This window comes from Anolis carolinensis, chromosome 6 (assembly GCF_035594765.1).
Source record: "Anolis carolinensis isolate JA03-04 chromosome 6, rAnoCar3.1.pri, whole genome shotgun sequence".
In the NCBI taxonomy this organism is placed as follows: domain Eukaryota; kingdom Metazoa; phylum Chordata; class Lepidosauria; order Squamata; family Dactyloidae; genus Anolis; species Anolis carolinensis.
Genome location: NC_085846.1, coordinates 114433372 through 114455592, shown reverse-complemented (window position 1 = coordinate 114455592; position 22221 = coordinate 114433372). Strand labels below are relative to the sequence as shown.

The window sequence follows — 22221 nt, the reverse complement described above, 5'->3', positions numbered from 1 at the left end:
CTGCATGGGATATACACTGATAGGCTGCAGCACATTTTGTGGCTTTTTATGGAATTTCAGGTGAGTTTTTAATACACCATTTTGGGCTTAATGTCCGCTACAGCGTACATTGCAGCGTATACCTTTTGTGGACACCCCAACTTTGAGCCATCTTCAAGTTGCATTACATGGTCTGTGTAAAACCATCCTTAATGTGCCTCAGCTAGCCACAAATATAAACCACATAAATGGAAAAACTGGCTCTGAAAAATCCAAAACATTTTATAGACACTCATATGTGCTGAAGCACTTTATGAAATTCAGAATGCAGGGCATGGCTGGGCAGCAAGATGGGAATGAACTGCTTGGATGAGGAATTGAGCGCCTCTGTTGCTGTCACTTTCCCTTCGTTTCCACCTTGTACAACTACAAAGCGCTGCAGCGCATCTCAGCAGGGAAATTGAGAAAAAATGTATTCTCCGGCAGCTGCTAGGCCATGGATACTGCGGATTCTGGAGCCAGTTTGAGGCCACCTTCTGTGGTGAATGTAATCACATTCCTGGCCTCAAACCTGTTCTAGAATTGTCAGTCTTGAAGTGCAAGGAGTCTCCTTCTCTGGAAGTTTTTGAGCAGTGCTGGCTGGCCATCTGTTGGGGGAGCTTTGATTGTGCTTTTCCTGCATGACAGAATGGGGTTGGACTGAATGGCCCTTGGGGTCTCCATCCATGATTCTAATCTGATAATCTGCACAGCAAACCCAATTTCTGTCAAACCAGTTCCAAACCAAACATAAGAGGTCACTTAGGAGAGCTCGGTATGGGTCAGCTTTCATTTTATCCCATGGATTTGGGAGTTTCAAGGAATCTAAAAATGTATTCCCCTTAACTGGAATTGTAGCACACTCCTCAAAAATTCACCAAATAGAAGTAATAATAAACGTATTACTTGCTTCCACTTGCAGCTCGAGGCGGGATACAACATCATTTAAACAAGTGATAAAACACTATTATAACACATACAACAAGACACACAGGGTTAAAATACAACTTAAAATGGACTGGGTTTTCCTGACACTTCCAGAGGTTTACCTGCTCATTGCCTGTGGCCATCCCAGCCCTATTCAGCTTTGATTTCCCATAACTTCAAACATACATCAAGGTGGAATGGGGAAAAAAGGATAAAGACACCTCTCCTCAGCCCAAGCCCAGCTGTTCCTTTCGACAGCATTAACACACTCACAAACACACTCCGCTTGCCATCCCGTGTTCTTTATTCTCCAGGCGACACGATGGAGAGACAACTGGCACAAAAACGGATCAGTCAGCAAGTCCCGTTTCCACCGGGATGGGGAGGGGATTGAAATCGTGCGATGCTCATAAATATTTAGATCGCCATTATGTTTTATTAAACGGGTATATTCCCGACACAGATCAAAGGCCTTTGAGACCCAAACCAAAACGAAATGGGCTTTCAAGTCCTCGTTCACGCTCCCACCATCAAACCTAATGTTCGTTTTCCTTTTCTAGCACCTCTCTTGGTATTTTCCCTTCTCATTTTTGGAACAGAGCTTGGAAATGCTACTTTTTTCTTCCTGGACCAATTCCCAGCATCCCCCAGCTGATTGTACTGCCTAAGGGATTCTGGGAATTGTAGACGTTTATATACTCTCGTTTCTGGCAAGATTTTGATAAGTTCTGCTCACCTAAACATCATCAGAGTGCATCTATATTGTAGAACAGACATGGGCAAACTTCAGCCCTTCAGGTGTTTTGAACTCCAACTCCCACAATTCCTAACAGCCTACCGGCTGTTAGGAATTGTGGGAGTTGAAGTCCAAAACACCTGGAGGGCTGAAGTTTGCTCATGCCTGCTATAGAAGGAATGCATCACTGTTACCGTCCTGGCTCAGTGCAATGGAAACCTGGGAGTTGTAATTTGGTGAGACACCAGTGCTCTTTGCAGAGAGAACTGGAACACTTGTAAACCTATCGCTCTCATGATTCAATAAGACTGAATCATGAAAATTCAAGTGGTATCCAACTGTGTTAATTCTACAGTTTAGATGCACACTGTGACACCATGCTGGAAATCAGAGAGTCTGGAGTTCAAGTTTCAACGCTACCTTGAACTCTCTAGCTGAATTGTTGTTTGTCGGTCCTGGTTTCCCCATTGTGTTATTTTCCCTTGAAAGGCTTTATAAATGAGAACTATGTTAGACACTCTTTCTCTTCCCACACTCTGAACTATACATTCACACAATTCGTAATGAAACTTGCTGAGGCTTATGGGGAGACATTCAATGAAGTCTTGAAAGCACTTTTTTGTTGTTGCATGCATTTGAGTCATTTCTGATTCGTGGTGACCCAACTGTGATCCTATCACTGGAGTTTTCTTGGCAAGATGTGTTCAAAGACATTTGCCATTGCTTTCTTCTAGAGCTTAGAGAATTTTAAATATCCAAGGCCATCTTGTCCTAAATTTTCTTGGGCATGATTCTAAAATATTTAGTGTCCAAATGGCAATGGAGACACTGTAAAAGTGCCCTAAAGTATTCTGTAGTTGTTTGGTTTGAGCATTGGTCAATGGCTGTGAAGACTAGCGTTTGAATCCCTACTCAGTCATAGAAACTCTGAGTAAGTCACACTCTCTCAGCCTCAGAGGAAGGCAAAGATAACTCCTCTCTCAAGAAATCTTGCAAAAATAATGTCATTATAGGTCCCAATTAGGGTCACCAACAACTTGAAGGAACAACAAGAACAACAACTACTACTACTACTACTAATGTATGGAAAAGATATGCGCTTCTGAGCAAACACACACTGGCTTGCATTGCCCTAGAGCTTCTTAGCCAAACTCTGTATTAAATTTAGTGAATGGCTCATTTGCTCCACATAGACAGGGACAAACTGCACAACATGAAAACTCATACCACCCTCAGAACAAGCATGACAACCGATTTGTCCATTTCACTATCTGCACTCTCTGGCTCAAGTTTTGTAAACACTCAAACAGGAATTTCTCCCAAGCCCAACCCTATCTGGAGAGCTAAACCCATGGCCTCCTGGGGTGCAAAGCAGTGGCTCTACTATTGAGCAATAGACCCTTCCCACAAAAGGAAATAACAGGTGGTCCAACAAACAAAGCTGGAAATAAAGGATCTCAAGGGCTCAAGAAAGGGCTGAGTTTGCCAACTGTACACTTTGGGCATGCAGAAGACAATGTGTTCAGCTTGGCTCAGAGTCAGAATGGATTTATGTGCTTGTAATTCCACTGGCAGCGGCTGAGGGATATTTCAACACTCAGCAATGCACTTCAGCAGAGACCTGGAAGAAATGAGGCATTCCGTCAAGTTCCTTTTCAGAAAACCTTTTAGCCGAAACCTTGTGGGATTTCAAAAGTCAGTGTTTTGGAGATGCACAGAAGAATGGCACAACTCTCTTGGAGAGAGAATTGGATTGGCTTGTGGATATTGTGCTACAACTCCAGCATTCTTCACTATATTATCTAAGGCTTCTGGGCACTTTAGTTCAACATTGTCAGAATATCTGTGCCACAGAGGGGCACTGGCAATAAACTTCAAGGGGCCCTGTCTACGCTGACCATTTAATTCAGTTTCAAACTGGTATTGAAGAAGGTGGGGAATAGATAGGAAATCCTAGAACCAGTTTGAGGCCTGGATGGTGATGACATGAACCATGTACATCAAGGGCTTTCTTTCATGCACTTTTGTGGGAGTTTGTTGCCTGGCTGCTTGGTTTGAAGCCAGCTTTGAACTGCACTAAATGGTGAGTATAGAAGGAGCCAGGATCACACTATTAGAGAAGATGACACTAAAAGGACTGTGTAGTGTTTCAGCTATAATTCATCAATATTTCTGAAAATTTTCCTTTGCTTACATGCACGGTATCAAAGATAAAACTCCTGGCTGATATACTTTTTGAATTTGCTAATATGCATGTGCTCTATCCTTATGACTTCAGTTCCAATGATGCTTCCAAACAAGTTGGCAACTGGAGAATTGTAGAGTTGGAAAGGAGCACAAGGACTACCAAGTCTGTGCTCAGCTCCAGCTCCAAAGCCTCTTTCCCTTTGATTTAAAACCAAAGTGGGAATTATGGGGAGTGATGGGAGTTGCAGTCCAACACACCTGGGAAGCAGGCACCTGGAGGGAGAGAAATAGTTTGATCTTCGCCATGGACAGCGATAGCTGATGGCTTTGAAGTCACAGTTGGGCAGTGAATCCTCCTCCAAGTTGTAGCTCAAAATTCAAAGGATTGAGCCAAAGAGTAGGATCCTGACCCTGACATAGGTTGGAACTATATTCTCAGCCACATTTCAGCACAATGGAGAGATCCCTTAAATTTGGACTGCAACCCAGAGCGGATTTTCAACTTCACTGGCATGAATGCGTTCAAGCTGTGGCTGGGCTGTGGCACAGGCTGGTTAGTAGCCAGCTGCAATAAACCATTATGATCAAGAGGTCATGAGTTCGAGGCCAGCCCGTGCTGGAGTGAGCACCTGACCATTAAAATAAAAATAGCCCTGCTCGTTGTTGACCTAAGCAAGCCGAAAGATAGTTGCATTTATCAAGTAGGAAATTTAGGTACCACTTATGTGTGGAGGCTAATTTAATTAATTTACAACAGCATAAAAATTGTCCAGCAGCATTTAGAATGAGGAAGTATCCAAGGACTCGGCGTCACAGTGGATGATGAAGCCCTGTGGCTGGAATCAAGCATACCCTCAGGAAGCTGGAAGCTGGAGAAGGTTAAATTGCCTCTGTGGCTCTGTCTCTGTCTCTATGTTCATATGGCATTGAATGTTTGCCATGTATGTATACTGTACATTGTGATCCTTCGGGGTGAGAAAGAAGAGCGGAATATAAATATTGTAAATAAATAAATAAAGCTGTTTTTAAAGCTATTTAACGTTTCTATGCCAGGAAGAAATCACACAGGAGGCCTTATCCGAAACTCCTAGAGCACACAAAACATCACGCTCCGCTTTGTCTCTTTGTGCTGCAGGTGCTGAATGGCTTGGCATTTCACCCCAAACGTGTCTGGAACATGTTTGCTGCCACTGAGGCTCTGGGATCCTGACCCACAACCATTGTTCAGGGAGGCTGAGCTTTGCACTTCTCCCTTGCCAACTGCTGTGGAGGCTGCTGATAAAACACAGGACACAAAGCCACGCAGGAGCAGGGGCTAAAAATAAAGGTTCGCTGAAAGAAAGCTGGCAAGCGAACTCCGACACACACAGAGCCGAAGTGCGATTTCTTGTCCGATCACGTCAGACACAACAGGGTCACATTCTGATCCGACTTGGAATTCTTTGCTCTTGACAGATTTCTTCTTCTTTGCCAGGATTTCTATTACGAATGCTGATCTAACCATCAGAAATTCAACAGGTGAAGCACAAGACTCAAGAAATTTGGGGAGAAATGAAAGCATCCATTAACATTTTATATTGTTTGCTGACTTTTATGATTGTTTTTACTGATGTTGAAGTTTTATTGATGCGATTTTGTTCTATTGTCTTACTACTGTTATTGTATTGTTGTGTCGGGCATGGCCCCATGTAAGCCGCTCCGAGTCCCTTCGGGGAGATGAGGCGGGGTATAAAAATAAAGTTGTTATTATTATTATTATTATTATTATTATTATTATTATTATTATTATTATTATTATCCAGGCAATCATACTGCAGACTGGGATTTTGGGGAGTTGTTATCCAAAACTTTTCAGGATGATAACACCCAGTACCCCCCTGCTATCATGGCCAACATACTGGTAGAGGATTCTGGAAACTATAGTGACTTTGGGGAAAGGCAGAGATCAGAATTCCCTCACCAGTGTGGAAATCTGGGCATTACTACTCCAAGGAGGTGACTTTTGGGAATTGCCCAGAATCCACCAATACCTTGGTCACTATCATGGTTGGGAAGAAGTTTTGGAAATCACAGGACCCAGAATTTCCTATCAAGCATGGCCATCATTGTGGGACTCTGGGATTTGCAGTCCAAAAATAACTTTCCTGAGCTATCACAGCCATATGGGGAAATGCTTGTTCCTGTCAAATAATTATTTGTTGCATATCTCTATAAGATGCTCATTTTTAGAGAAAATGACATTTAAGGTTTGCGTTGGATGGAGAGAAGAGAAAAAAAGCCATCTGGCAGCACATGCCTTCCTGAAAATGATGCACCTTCCTGATGTATTGAATGACAACTCCCATCAGTCCCAGCTAATAAGCTTTTACAAACTATATCTCCCAGATTTTCATATTATTGACCCATAGTGTCAAACTGCATTCATTCTACTGCGGGCATGGGCCAACTTTGGCCCTCCAGGTGTTTTGGACTTCAACTCCCACAATTACTAACAGCCTACTGGCTAACCAAACTTGCCAATTGCAACATTGATACTTGCTTCAAACAAACAAAGGGTTCTTCCCTCACCCTGAACTGTCCACAGATAGATAGATAGATAGATAGATATATATATATATATATATATATATATATATATATATATATATACACACACTCCACTTGCCTCATTTCCAACAGACCTCTGAACAAACCTCTCAGGATGCTTGCTACAGTTGCAGGCGAAACGTCAGGAAATAATGCTACTGGAACATGGCCATACAGCCTGAAAAACTTACAGCAACCTACTACAGCTGTGGAAGTTGAAGTCCAAAACACCTGGACGGCCAAAGTTTGCCCATGCCTGTTCTACGGTGTATATGCACTAAAGTTGTGCATTCATGTGGAATTGCTGTTTGTTTTGTGTAGTTTCATTCGTGTGGTCTCATTTTTTATATTCGTGTCCTGCTAACAAGAATGGGTCGCCTATACCACACAAATTTTCGTCTGGCTAATGAAAAACACTAAAATATTCATGCCATTGGAGGCTCATCCCCTTCCCCTCAGTTTTTGGGCTAGAGGGGTGAAAATCGCCACACACTGAGTGCATTTCGATCCCTTTTAGCCCACCAACTTTTACAACGTTTGGCTCTTCCCCAGAGTATTATTGTTATTAATAATATTAAATGAACCCTGATTTCCACAGATCAGATCAAACGAGGAGGCATTTTCCTCTCCCAGGCTCAGGTTAGATTCCCAGATATACACACACATATATATATAACTAGCTGTGCCCGGCCACGCGTTGCTGTGGCGAAGTCTGGTGGTATGGGAAGTAAAGTATTGAGGAATTGGTGGTAGTTAAGGTAAAGGGTAAAGGTTTTTCCCTGACATTAAGTCCATTATAAATGGGTTATATAGCTGTGTGGAAGGGCCTTGAGTCTACACTGCCATATAATCCAGTTAAAATCAGATAATCTGTATTTTATAGGCAGTGTGGAAGAGGCCTAAGTGAGGCCTAACTCTGCCTGTCCCCTGGGCTGAGTGGGTTGCTAGGAGACCAAGTAGGCGGAGCTTAGCCTTCTAACTGGCAGCAATTTGAAAAAACAATTATTCCTCTCCCTCTAATTAGGACTTTATTTTTCTTTTCTTTTTGTTGAATGAACGTAGAGGCATGGATGAGGGGTTGTGCTGCCAAGTTTAGTGTTTCTGGGATGTGTAGTTTTGTTGTTTTGTCCTAGGCCAAAATTTCATTACCCTTTTATATATATAGATTAACACCCATTGGTACACACCAGCTGTAAGCCCTCTCTCGGTCCCTGCTTATTGTTGTGCGGCAGAAAGGAAAAGGAAAAACGAAAGTAAGCACAATGACTGTGAGGCTTTCAATTTCGTGTCGCCTCTCGTTTCCTACGAAAATGTCATCATTCATTTTGTACAGAAGAATGGTTGAAACGAAACGATAGCACGAAGGAAATGGAAATTTTTTCGGGCACATCTCTAATATGCACCCTTTAACTCTTACTGAATCCCAGGAGTTAAACTTTGACAAGTTCTTTAGCCTTCTCTGCCAGAGAATGCTGGTGTCTCAGCAAACTACAACTCCCAGGATCACATAGCATTGAGCCATGGCAATTAAAGTGTTGTCAAACTGCATTCATTCTCATTGTAGATGCAGTTCGCTAAAGGACATGGCAACTTCAGGCTGCAGGGAAGAGAGCTGTGACAGTCACAGAAGAGCAAGTGATGCTAACCACAGACAGAAGAGGAGGAAACGAAGGCCATGCCATCAACGGCTGAGTTTTTCTAAGGTGGGAGGAAGAGCAGAAGGTGCTAGAATAAAATACGGCCCTGTCTGAATCCCTCCCGGCTCAGTGTTGGCATCTTGCCTGCTTAAGCAATTCACTCAAGGCACCTTTCTGAGAGATGGAAAACGGCACACGAATTTGGCAAGCGGCATTGGTTTCACTGGAGGCAAATCACGGCACAGCTCAACTCCAACGCAAAAGCACCCAGGACCTGCATCACCCCAAGCAAAATCCTAAAAATGGCACCAAGGATCAGAGCATATGCAGAGGACCAATACATTCCTAGTAAGGTTTCCTTCCTAAAAATCTCTAGGTCCTCTAGTTGCACTGGAAGACCCAGAGATTCCTAGAGAGAGCATTGAAATCCAATCCGGAAAACTCCAAACTGCAATTGTGGACAAACCCAAAGACTGAGCATAACAATGTAAATGCATTAACGCAGGCATGGGCAAACTTGGAGTTGGAGTCCAAAACACCTGGAGGGCCCGAGTTTGCCCATGCCTGTGTTAACATGTAAATATAATTAGAAAAGCCAAACAATTTGTGTTATTAAACCCATTAAACATTAGGATATTAAAATGCATTAACACACTGCACATTAACTGTTTGCCACAGGGGAAATCTTGCAATAGTTAGGAAATTGGGAAAGTTTTAAAGACATGGTAATAATAATAATAATAATCTATATATATAAATGAGTGATGGCATCACGGCGACCCACAAAACAACAAAACTACAGGCCCCCCAACCTCGAAATTTGACAACACAACCCATCATCCATGCCTCTAGGTTGATACAACAAAAAGAAAAGAAAAATAAAGTCCTAATTAGAGGGAGAGCAATAATTGTTTTTATCCAATTGCTGCCAGTTTAGAGGGCTAATCTCTGCCCACTTGGTCTCCTAGCAACCAACTCAGCCAAGGGACAGCCAGGGTTCAGTTAGGGGACAGGCAGATTTAGGCCTCACTTAGGCTTCTTCCACAGATTATCTAATTTGCACTGGATTATATGGCAGTGTAGACTCAAGGCCCTTCCACCATACTTCGCCACAGCAACGCGTGGTCGGGCACAGCTAGTAATAATAATAATAATAATAATAATAATAATAATAATAATAATAATTTCTTCCCACCCTCAGTTATTTTCCTGGCAGAAGTCAAGGTCCCATCTGCACTGTTTCAAGCTGCATTATATAATCAGTGGAGTCATATACTGTAGTTCACTGCAGTTAAACTGCATTATATGAGTCTACACACACCGAATAATACAGCTTCAAACTGCATTATAGGGCAGTATAGACGTCAGTGGGGTAAGGCCAAATCTAGAACTCAAAATGTCACTGGATGACAATTTCCAGCATTCCTCAACATCGCCTTTGTTGGCTGAATCTGCTGGGAAGTGTAGTCCATTAGCATCTAGAAGGCTACGCTTTGCTCATGCCTAGAGGAAACATTTACGACAGAGAAAGGAGACATTTTTGTTCCATCCTTATCCTGTGCTTCCCTTATCTCAGTGGGAGATGGACTACAAAACCCATCAGTCCCAGACTGTGGATGATGGGTGGTGCATTCCAACAACCTCCAGGCTGTGGCGCAGGCGGGAGAGCAAGCCAGCTGCAATGAATCACTCTGACCAGGAGGTCATGAGTTCGAGGCCCGCTCGGAGCCTATGTTTGTCTTGTCTTTGTTCTATGTTAAAAGGCATTGAATGTTTGCCTATATGTGTAATGTGATCTGCCCTGAGTCACCTTCGGGGTGAGAAGGGTGGAATATAAATGCTGTAAATAAATAGTGGAATAAGTTGCCTGTGACTCTGGTGGAGTCTCGGCTGGATTGTCATCTATCAGGAGGGCTTTGATGGTGTCTTTCTGCATGGTGGAATGGGCTGGACTAGATATCCTTTAGGGTCACTTCCAACTCTAGGATGCGATGAACATTTGGCAAGGATCATTTGCAGAATGGGTGAAGAAATCTCCTTTTGATGCAAGAACGTACGCATATAAAATGCCCAGCAACCCAGTGATTTACTACAAGAGGTTTCCAGGCTACGTAATTTTTGCATTTTCCTCAGAGTTGGTTTACATTCCTGCAGAGAAGCATCATGTTCTCTCCGGAGCTTAAGTGCCAGATCTCACACTACCAGGAAGGCCTCCTGCCTTAAAAATATCTTTACTTTCTCTTCATTTTCATCGCAGAATGTCCTAAGCTGGATCCGTGGATCTACACTGCCCTATATCCCAGGATCAGATCCCAGATTATTTACTTCGGAATTGGATTATATGATCCAGGATAAGATCCTGCCATACAGGGCAGTGTAGATGCAAACCTGGGTCCTCCAGGTGTTTTGGACTACAACTCCCACAATTCCTAACAGCCTACCGGCTGTTAGGAATTGTGGGAGTTGCAGTCCAAAACACCCGGAGGACCCAGGTTCGCCCATGCCTGCTCTATAGTGTAGTTGCACTCATAGACTTTGCTGAGCCATATTTTGTTATTTTTGAATCAGTCTTCTCCAACTTGGTGCCTTTGGTTGGACTGCGACTCCCATCATCCCCAACCAGACACATAAGACAACCCTAAGGCAACCATAAATTGGCTTTTCTAAGGCTGAGAGTGTGTGACTTTCTCAAAGTTATCCATCACCTTTTGGGGATTCGTACTGTGACCACAGAGGTGTAATCCAATGCTTAAAACTATCACACTTGTATTTTGGTCAAACTCCCATTGAAATGAATGGGCTCTGCATGACTGATTTTGAGCCTGGTTCCTACTGATTTCAGTATGGAAGGAATGCATCCAAAAAAATTCCCAATTATAAAGCAATAGGTCTTTGTCCTTTGAAAATGTAAAATGTTGATATTTCTCTACGGTTCTTTTAAAAGTACAGTAGAGTCTCACTTATCCAACATAAACGGGCCGGCAGAACGTTGGATAAGCGAATATGTTGGATAATAAGGAGAGATTAAGAAAAAGCCTATTAAACATCAAAATAGGTTATGATTTTACAAATTGAGCACCAAAACATCAGGTTATACAACAAATTTGACAGAAAAAGTAGTTCATTACACATTAATGCTATGTAGTAATTACTGTATTTATGAATTTAGCGTTGGATAATCCAGAACGTTGGATAAGCGAGTGTTGGATAAGTGAGACTCTACTGTACTCCATGCTATGTCTCTTCCATTTTCTTGAGTCACCCTTTTAGTCCTGATCATAAATAGTTATAAGCATTGCAATCAATCCCATTCATTATATACTACAACAAAGTATGCAATATCCCAAAAGAAAATGAATTACAAATGACTGTGTCCTAAGCATAGGCAGAATGTAACTTCCAGTAATAAAATCACACTGAGTTAAACCTATTATTGGTTCTGTTATCCTACCTTATTATTAGCCCCACATACGAATCCTTTATTTCCATATTACATACTGTGGAAAGCATTAGATGGAAAGGTAGGAGGGATAAAATACTCTAAATAGTTCTAAATAGGTAGATTTGCAACAGTATTGCAACTCAGTAGTTGGAGGCAGAAGTTCTATATTCTTTTCAAATTGGATTATTAGTATTGATTAATCCCAACTGGATTGAGTGAATCAAGTGGGAAATCGTGACTCAACACATTGGTGATTTCAATTGATTTAACAGATTGATTTAACTTTCCTATGTGTTGTCGAAGGCTTTCATGGCTGGAACCACCGGGTAGCTATGAATTTTCCATGCTGCGTGACCATGTTCCAGAAGCATTCTCTCCTGACGTTTCGCCCACATCTATAGCAGACATTCTTAGAGGTTGTGAAACTTTTGGAAACCAGGCAAGTAGGATATATATATATATATCTATATATATAAAAGGGTAATGGAATCACGGCACCAGACAAAACAACTAAACTAAATGCCCCACAACCTTGAAAATTGACAGCACAATCACTCATCCACGTCTCTACGTTCATACAACAAAAAGAAAAGAAAAATAAAGTCCTAACCACAGCAACGTGTGGCCGAGCACAGCTAATATATATATATATATATATATATATATATATATATATAGAGAGAGAGAGAGAGAGAGAGAGAGAGAGAGAGAGAGAGGAAAGTCCAGGGTGGGAGAAAGAACTTGTCTGTTTGAGGCAAGTGTGAATGTTGCAATTGGTGAGCTCAATTAGCATTGAATAGCCTTGCAGCTTCAAAGTCTGGCTGCTTCCTGCTTGGGGGAATCCTTTCCTAGTTGAAAATCAAGGCAGGATTTATGCTTTTCAGATTTTTTTTTTTAAGAACAGAGATCAACTAAGATGCAATAATTTGGGTTATGTGGGTATTAATAATTAATAATCCTGCTAGGATGCTCTATTTGGATCTGTTGTGTTGGAATAATATTTTCCTCCTGTTTGGATTGGGAGGTCACGGCCCCGTGGTGTATCAGATTGCCAGCATCTGGTTTTAGCATTTTAGGGTGCATCTACACTGTAGAATTAATGTGGTTTGCCCCCACGGCTCGATGCTTTGCAATATGGGAGTTGTAGTTTTGCAAGATCTTTATAGCCTTTTGTGCCAAAGAATGCGGGTGTTTCACCAAACTACACCTATCAGGATTCTATATCATTGAGCCATGGTGGTTAAAGTGGTGCCAAACTGTATTAAATCTACAGTGTAGATGCACAATAATAATAATAATAACCCTGGTGGTCCCGGTGGTGATGGGCACATTGGGTGCCGTGCCAAAAGATCTCAGCTGGCATTTGAAAACAATAGACATTGACAAAATTACGATCTGCCAGCTGTAATAATAATAATAATAATAATAATAATAATAATAATAATAATAATAATAATAATAATAATTTATTTATAACCTGCTTCCATCTCCCCAAAGGGACTCGGAGCAGTTCACATGGGAACCAAGCCCAATCAACAGATAAAACAATACGATGACAGCATATAAATTAAAACAATAACAGTAAAATAACATTCATAAAATTTATCAGCGAGCATCAGGACTCATCCAAAGAGTTTTATGCTGAGAACAGGGGGGGAAAATAGTCTCATTCCCCCTTTCCCCTCCAGCTGCAATTGAAGACGGAATAATAATTACGAAGTTGCCTGCAGGAATCCTTTGGCAACATCCAGAGGCTGCCTTTCGGTTCCTGCTTGCAAAGACCAATCTGTCATGTCCAATTCCAGCAAGAGCCTTCGGAATGCGCAGAATAAAAAATATCAATGGAAAATGTCCCCAGGGCATGTGCAGAATGTTTCTTCCCTCCCTTGCTACAACCAAGTTACTACAAAGAGGAAAATCCCCTGCTAAGCAAGAACGAGTGGAAAAAGAGGCCAGATAAGAGGGAAATTGAGCCCCTGATCAAGGCAGAATATCAGATTGGGGAAAATATATCATCTCAAAAATATATTGAAAGGTTATCGGTTGCAACACAGGTTGCTGCTTCTGCTGTCAGGATATTCGTGCCAACAACGTGCATAATATTTAGGCGAAATGCAGCCTCTGGTCTGTGGGATATTTCTCCAACATGTTCCTTTCTACCCAGTTCTTAGGTTGTTTTAAAACAGGGAAGGCTTGGAAAAGTTACTTTTACAGACTCTGGCTCCAAAGCAAATGCAATGCGTAAACACACCAGGGCATGCAGTTTTTAATTGTTTTATTTGATATGTTAATTGGTTTCTTATGTCGGGTATGATGTTTCAACTGTATATGTATTGTGGTCAGATGTACAGTAGAGTCTCGCTTATCCAACCTTCGCTTATCCAACATTCTGTATTATCCAACGCAATCTGCCTTTTAGTAGTCAAGTGTTTTGTAGTCAATGTTTTCAATTTTTAGTCCATTTGTTAGTAGCCAATTTTTTTTAGTCATTTTTTCTTCAATACATTGCGATGTTTTTGGTGCGAAATTCATAAATACAGTAATTACTACATAACGTTACTGTGTATTGAACTGCTTTTCCTGTCAATTTGTTGCAAAACATGATGCTTTGGTGCTTTGTAAAATCATAACGTAATTCGAAATTTAATAGACATTTCTTTAATCTCTCCTTATACTCCAAAAATTTTTCTTATCCAACATTCTGCTGGCCCGTTTATGTTGGATAAGTGAGACTCTACTGTATTTGTATGAATTTTATATGTTGCATGCCACTTTGAATCCCACCCATGGGAGAAAAATGGGATAGAAATGAAATAATAATAATAATAATCTGCGTGCATTATCCGAAAATACATCACACAGTCCTAGACACTTGGAAAGTATTTGACTTGTGATTTTGTGATACGACATCCAGCATATCTGTCTTGTTTGCTATGTCATACAATGTTGTTGTGTCAATAATAATAATGCAATGTTCAAAAGTAGATAGAAGGAAATGTTTTTAAAGAGACCTCAAGGTGCTTTGAGTCTCCTTTAAACAAGGAAATAATAATAATGACAACAATAACAACAACAGAACTATTTTTCCAAAGGAAAAAAAGTAACTTTTCTAAGTGGTGGGACTAGGGCTTCTTACTTCACAGATAATCCCTTTGGAATTGCAAAAGGATACTTAAAGGTACATTTTAAAAGTTGGGAAATAGGATGTTGGGAACACCGCAATGTCCATCATCCCCTAACCTAATATTACTGTGGATGCTGGGAGTTGTAGTGCCTTCATGTTACACTCTCCAACACACGTAAAAAGTAAATATTAAGATATGGGCTGGATTGAAGTGTGGTGGGAGTTGTTATTCCACTGAGGTTATGAATCCCAACATTGATGGTAAGGGAAGATTAGAAAATGGATTGGGCTGAAAGAGTTACAAGTATCCCCCAAAGTTACTACCATCACTGGGAATCATCAATGAAGTGGTGGAACTAGAGCTCTCGGGTAATCCTATTGGAATAGCAAAGGATGCTTAAAGGTACATTTTAAAAGTTTGGAAGTGTGATTTTTGGGGCACCACAACACCCAACACCCCTCAACTTAGCATGTCTGTGGATGCTGGGAGTTGTAGTGCCTCCAAATTACACTCTCCGACACAAGTAGGAAGTAAATATTAAGATATGGGCTGGGTTGAAGGGTGGTGGGAGATGCAGTATCCCTCAAAGTTACTGCCATCACTGGTAATAATAAATGGAGATTAAAGAAGTGGGCTGGGCTTAAGGATGATGGGAGTTGGAGTGCCCCTCCAGCACTACTAGTAAGCAGGAATTAAGATACGAGCTGGGTTGAAGGGTGATGGGTCTTGTAGTGCCCCTGAACATAGGCTTCCTGGCACTGGAAATAAGTAAAAATCAAGGGCTGGAGGATGATGGGTCTTGTAGTTTCTGTGAAGTTGAGTTTCCCAGTACTGGCAGTCAGTGAAAATTAAGGTAAGGGCTGGGCTGAAGGATGATGGGTCTTGTAGTTTCTCTGAAGTTGGGTTTCCTAGTACTGGCTGTCAGTGAAGATTAAGATAAGGGCTGGGCTGAAGGATGATGGGTCTTGTAGTTTCTCTGAAGTTGGGTTTCCCAGTACTGGCTGTCAGTGAAGATTAAGATAAGGGCAGGGCTGAAGGATGATGGGTCTTGTAGTTTCTCTGTAGTTGGGTTTCCCAGTACTGGCTGTCAGTGAAGATTAAGATAAGGGCTGGGCTGAAGGATGATGGGTCTTGTAGTTTCTCTGAAGTTGGGTTTCCCAGTACTGGCTGTCAGTGAAGATTAAGATAAGGGCTGGGCTGAAGGATGATGGGTCTTGTAGTTTCTCTGAAGTTGGGTTTCCCAGTACTGGCTGTCAGTGAAGATTAAGATAAGGGCTGGGCTGAAGGATGATGGGTCTTGCTGTTCTCCCAAAGTTATGCCTCCCAGACTGGTAATTAGTGAAAATTAAGAGAGGCTGGCTTTAAAGATGATGGGTCTTGTAGTGTAGCCCCCAAGGTTACACTTCCCAGCATCCATAGTAAGCAAAGGTTAAGATAAGAGTAGTAAGTGAAGACTAAAATAGGAGCCAAAGGATGATGTGCATTGCAATGCTCCCAAAGTCATGCTTCCCAACACTGGTGGCAAGTGAAGACATAGGCTGGGCTGAGGATGATGGGAACTGCAGTGCCTCAAAGTCATACATTCAGACATGGAAAGGGGAGAAAAGAAGGGAACTTTTCCTCGGGCGTGAAAAGTATTCGAACTCACCTTGTCCAGAAGGGAACAGGCGGACAGCGCCAGCCCGAGAAGCCGCACCGCCAGGACTGTATATCCCATCGTGCGTCTCGGACACCAGAGCCTGGGAAGGAGGTGGCCAAGCTCCTCCTTGTCGAGATCTTCCCCAATAAAGAAAAACCCGAAAGCTCAGCCAACTCCTTCTCTGCTCCTTCTCTGTCCCAACTCCGAAGAAATCAAAGTTAGACTTTCGAGTTGGTGCAGAAGAAGAAAAAGGAGGAAGGTTTTCCTCCCATCTCGGTGGCAAAGCGGAGTGGATGGATGGAGGAGACGAACCGGTTCAAGGCTTGCGAGGGCGATGCCTTCCTTCTTCTCTCCCTTTTTCTTTTCTTCCTTCCTTCCTTCTTTCTTTTGACAGCAGCCTCGCAAAGGGACAAAGCCAGATCCTAAAGATTTGCGCCTCAAGGAGCAGCCACCACCATAGAAACCTCCCGCGCCGAAGACTCAAGCTCAGTGTGGATTTCAGGAGGAGGAGGAGGAGGGAGACAATCCCATTGCTAGGCCCCGCCCATGGGGAGGGGCTGGTCTGGGCCGGCCAATGAGAAGACCACAGGCTGTTCTGGCTGTCAGGTAAGTACCTGCAAGCCAGGTGAGCCTCTAGAAGAATGGAGCATCACAGATGCAGGGAAGAGGCAAGAAAGGGAGGAAGAAATGGCATGCCTCTATTCATAGAGCTATTGTCAGGTTGTTGTGTGTTTTCCGGGCTGTCTGGCCATGTTCCAGAAGCATTCTCTCCTGACGTTTTGCCCACATCTATGGCAGGCATCCCCAGAGGTTGTGAGGTATATTGGAAAAAGACTCAGCAAGGAAGGGTTGTTGTATGTATTCCGAGCTGTCTGGCCATGTTCTAGAAGTATTCTCTCCTGACGTTTTGCCCACATCTTTGGCAGGCATCCTCAGAGGTTGTGAGGCATGGAGAAACTAGGCAAGGAAGGTTAATATATATCTGTGGGAAGTCCAGGATGTGAGAAGAGTTCTTTGTCAGTTGGAAGTCAGCGTGAATGTTGCAGTTAATCACCTTAATTAGCATTGGAAAGGTTTGTCTCTTGCCTGGAGGGCATCCTTTGTTCAGAGTCATTAGCCATCCCTGGAGCTCCTCTGCCCTCAGAGTGTTGCTTCCCATCTACTGTTCTGATTTTAGTGTTCTTTTTTAATACTAGTAGCCAGATTTTGTTCATTTTCATGGTTTCCTCCTTTCTGTTGAGGTTGTCCACATGCTTGTGGATTTCAATGGCTTCTCTGTGTAGTCTGACATGATAGTTGTTGGAGTGGTCCAGCATTTCTGTGTTCTCAAATAATATACTGTGTCCAGGCTGGTTCATCAAGTGCTCTGCTATGGCCGATTTCTCTGGTTAGTCTGCAGTGCCTTTCATGTTCCTTGACTTGTGTTTGGGCGCTGCGTTTGGTGGTCCCCATGTATATAAACAAGGAAGGTTTATATATCTATGGAAGGTCCAGGGTGGGAGAAGGAACTCTTGTCTGTTGGAGGCCAGTGGGAATGTTTTAATTAATCACCTTGATTAGCATTAATGGCCTTACCTGTTTCATGTCCTGCCTTCTTCCTGCCTGGGGGAATCTTTTGTTCCTCTGTTTCCTCCTCCATCTCCTGATCCACCTCTTCCACCTTCTTCTTCAACTTCTCCTCCATCACCACTTCCTTCTCCTCCTTTCCCTCCTCCTCCACCAGTTCCACCACTGCTTCCTTCTTTTCCTTTTCTATTTTCCCCTCCTCTTTCTTTTCCTCCTTCTCCTCCTCCTCCACTACTACCTCCACCTCTACCTACCCCTTCTTTCTTTTTCTTTCTCTTTCTTTGCACTTCCTTTATCTCCTCCTTCACCTTCACCTTCAAGCAAAAGGCTGACAGACTGATTCAGGACGATCATCGTATCACTCAGAGAGAAATTTCAAGCATCATCGGCATTTCACAAGAACGTGTGGGTCACATTATTGCTTTGCTTGGCTATCGGAAGATCTGTGCACAATGCGTCCTGCGAGATGCCGGTTGTGGAAACAGAGTGTCGACTTCTTTCGTGACAGCTTCAGAAAATTTGTTCATCGTTGGCAGAAATGTATCCATTTGTCTGGTGATTATGTGGAAAAGTGAATAGTGGTAGTTAAAGAGCACATTCGAAGGATTATTTCTGAGTTTGATTTATTAAAATATTCCCATCTAAACCCAAATAACGAAGGTGGAGGCATTACTTTTCATTCAACCTTCGTATTTTAAAGTGAAATGTCAGTTTTCCAAGCATGTTTATTGCACCATATAGTGATTTTAAAGCAGACATGGGCCAAGTTGGGCCCTCCAGGTGTTTTGGACTTCAACTCCCACAATTCCTAACAGCCGGAAGGCTGTTAGGAATTGTGGGAGTTGAAGTCCAAAACACCTGGAGGGCCCAACTTGGCCCATGTCTGCTCTATAGCAACCCTATCATGTGATTTTTGTAGGGTTTTCCTCTGAAAATAGCCTGCAATGCTTGTAATGGTTTGACCCAATTTAACTTCCCCATGACAGAATCATATGCTTTATTTTTATGGTTGCATTGCTGAATTACCTTTAAAGGGCATTTTTGGCACTTCCAACACATTTTGAAATGAATTTTTTTAAAAAATGTTACGCCCTCTCTTATCAACTCTAAGGTTTCTTGTCAAAGAAAAAATGTAAAGAAATGGAAAGGTCCTGGCTATTGTAACCAAATAATGGCAATGACATATCCTCAGAACAGAGTAAAGGAATAATTGACAACATATGGACATTTAAAAAGTAATGTCAAGATGAATCATTGAATTCTGACTTGTGCCTCCTTCAGTGGTTAAAGATGAAACAAATGCAATCATTTTTCCCAGCCATAAATGTTCATATACATTATATACATATTGCAATATACATGTATATTATGTGTTATGTGCATATATAAAAACATGTATGTATGTATGTATGTATGTTTCTGTATCTATCTCGATGGTGATTTTTTTATTTACAATATTTATATTCTGCCCTTCTCACCCCAAATGGGAATCAGGGTGGATCACAATGTACACATACATGGCAAACATTCAATGCCATTAGACATACGACACAGACAGACAGAAACACTGAGGCAATTTAACATTTTCCAGCTTCTGGCTTCATGAGGGTATGCTTGATTGCAGCCACAGGGGGAGCTGCTGCTTCATCATCCACTGTGACACCGAGTCCTTGATGGAGTACTTCCTCATTCTTCTGCATGCTGCTTGACGTTTTTATGGTGTTGTACATTAGTTAAATTAGCTTTCCCACATAAAGCGATACCTAAACTTCCTACTCGACAGATACAACTGTCTTTCGGGTTGCTTAGGTTAACAACTAGCTTGGCTATTTAATGGTCAGGCGCTCAATCTGACCCGGGCTGGCAACTCATGACCGCTCAGTCAGTAGTGATTTATTGCAGCTGGATAATAACCAGCTGTGCCACAACCCGGCCATGGTTTCAATGTAGGAAACCAGGATTCTGGAAACCAGGATTTGAATCCCAGCTCAGCCATAGAAACCCATTGGATTTATTTATCGTGTCAGTAGCAAACTGAGAATACTGTTATAATGTATAGAAAAAAACAACAACACAAAAAGTAAAAAGCTTGACCATAAGTTGGCCACTTGGAGTGCCTCTGGTTTTCCTATAAGAAGATCCTCCAATGTGCATGTGACAGTGCTCAGGCTGCATTGTAGTCAGTGATCTGTGGTTTGCTCTTCTCCACACTCACATGTTGTGGACTCCACTTTGTTGCCCCATTTCTTAAAACTGGCTCTGCATCTCGTGGTGCCAGAGCACAGTCTGTTCAGCGCCTTCCAAGTCACCCAGTCTTCTGTGTGCCCAGGAGGTAGTGTCTCATCTGGTTTCAGCCACTGATTGAAGTTCCGGGTTTTAGCCTGCCACTTTTGGACTCTTGCTTGCTGAGGTGTTCCTGCAAGTAAGACTTGTAGATCTTAGGAAGCTATTTCTTGATTTAAAGCATTGGCATGCTGGCTTATGTCTGAACAGAGGATGAACCGGAGATGTCAATGCCTTGGTCCTTTCATTACAACTGCTACTTCCCAATGGATGTCAGGTCTTAGCAATTCCTGCTAAGAGCCACATCTACTGTTTTAATGTGGTGAGATGTATTCCATGCTGGGCATGTGTACTCTGCAGCAGAGTACACAGTGCAAGGGCAGATGTTTTCACTGTCTCTAGTTGTAAACCCCAGGTTGTTCCAGTCAGCTTTCCTATGATATTATTTCTAGCACCACTTCTTGCTTGATTTTCAAGCTGTGCTTCTTGTAAGTCAGAGTACGGTCCAGATTGATTCCCAAGTATTTCTCCAGTGGGATCCCTTCCCAGGTAACCCTCTGAGCTTGGGATGCTTGTCTATGTCAGAGTATTTGTAGCGCAGCAGTAGTTGGATGGAAGCAGTGGAACGCAGAATGAAGAGACACTCAGAGACGTTGGTAAAACTATTTACAAAGTTTTACTGTATGCAGCAGTAATCAACACAAACAGACTTGCAGATGACAGACGAACACAGGACTGCTCTGTTCTCCAACAGAACTTGACTCGAACTCTAGGCAGACAGAACTCAACTGAATTGATGCAATCGGTATGCACAAACACTTGTGTCTGGATACTCCCTAGTTCCAGCCACACATCAAGGTCATCATAGCTTCTTGGCAATTAACTCTTTCCACATTATGGTACAATCTGGATGATGCAATCAGTTGCAATACAAACATGGCACAAATTGCATTTAAACACTATCAATACACAAATCCCACATTAACAGTCTATTCTTAAGGTGAAAAGCACACATCTGTGTTTTAGATGGATTAGGGATCAGCTGGTTTCCCCTGTAATAGGCAGTAAGAGCACCTAAAGCATCAGAGAGCTCCTGTTCAACCATTTCAAAGCTCCCTGCTTGAGCAGTGATGGCACGATCGTCAGCATCGGATGACCTTCGTTGAGTCACACTCTCTCAGCTTCAGAAGAAGGCAAAGGCTTCTGGACTAATCTTTCTAAGAAAACCTTATTGTAAGTAAATTGTAAATGCTGACCAAAACAAAACTAAGGTATTATTCATCCAAAAAATGAGACATGAAACCATCAACCCTGTGATACTTATACCAAGCCTAAAGCGAGTGAATATCCAAGAGGGAGTGCCTCTGAGCATGTGCAGACTTACCCCTTTTGTGGTTTATATTGGAGAAAGCAATCTTGACACTTTCCAAATATGGTTAGCCAATGTAACCAAAGGGGAAGGACATTGGGGATTGCAGTCCAACATATTTCCCATTTTTCTGAGAAAAACTGATAAGAAAATCAGCTTATATGGGTCAGGGGGAGAGTTCTGATCCCATGGAGTATTAGAACGACCAATTAATTTGCCCCGGAGCAAATAAAAACTGAATCCTCTCTATGCTAAACTCAAGCTGTCATAGTCACACTTTGGACACACCATGGGGAGATAAGACTCACTAGAAAAGAGTGATAATTCTTGATAAAATAGAAAGCAGCAGAAAAAGGAGACCACAATGGGTTTACAAGATCATGGCTGTGTTGTTGAGATCAAGGTGATTTGGAGGGTCTCTTATTCATGAGGATGGAACCGTAGTGCTTCAATTATGCTGTGGAATTGTCCTACGAAGGTCTAGGCCAGCTATGGGCAAGCTTGGGCCTTCCAGGTGTTTTGGACTTCAACTCCCACAATTCCTAACAGCCGGTAGGCTGTTAGGAATTGTGGGAGTTGAAGTCCAAAACACCGGGAAGGCCCAAGCTTGCCCATGCCTGCTGTACATCTCTTTTGCCTTCAAGGGCTCAAGAAAAGAGAGTATGAACATGAAAAAGCAAATGTCTTTTCTCAAGATGCAAAAAAC

At 42.3% G+C, this 22221-nt stretch overlaps 1 protein-coding gene across 1 annotated transcript in view; it reads right to left on the bottom strand.

Annotated features, from left to right (window-relative positions):
- The window catches only part of LOC100564326 (vasoactive intestinal polypeptide receptor), a 105264-nt gene extending 88459 nt beyond the window's left edge, over positions 1-16805 (bottom strand). Inside the window, exon 1 of the mRNA XM_003221880.4 lies at positions 16307-16805. Within this exon, the coding sequence (XP_003221928.2) occupies positions 16307-16375 (69 nt within the window). The 5' untranslated portion in view covers positions 16376-16805. The remainder of the gene's footprint in view (positions 1-16306) is intronic.
- Between the last annotated feature and the right edge of the window lie 5416 nt (positions 16806-22221).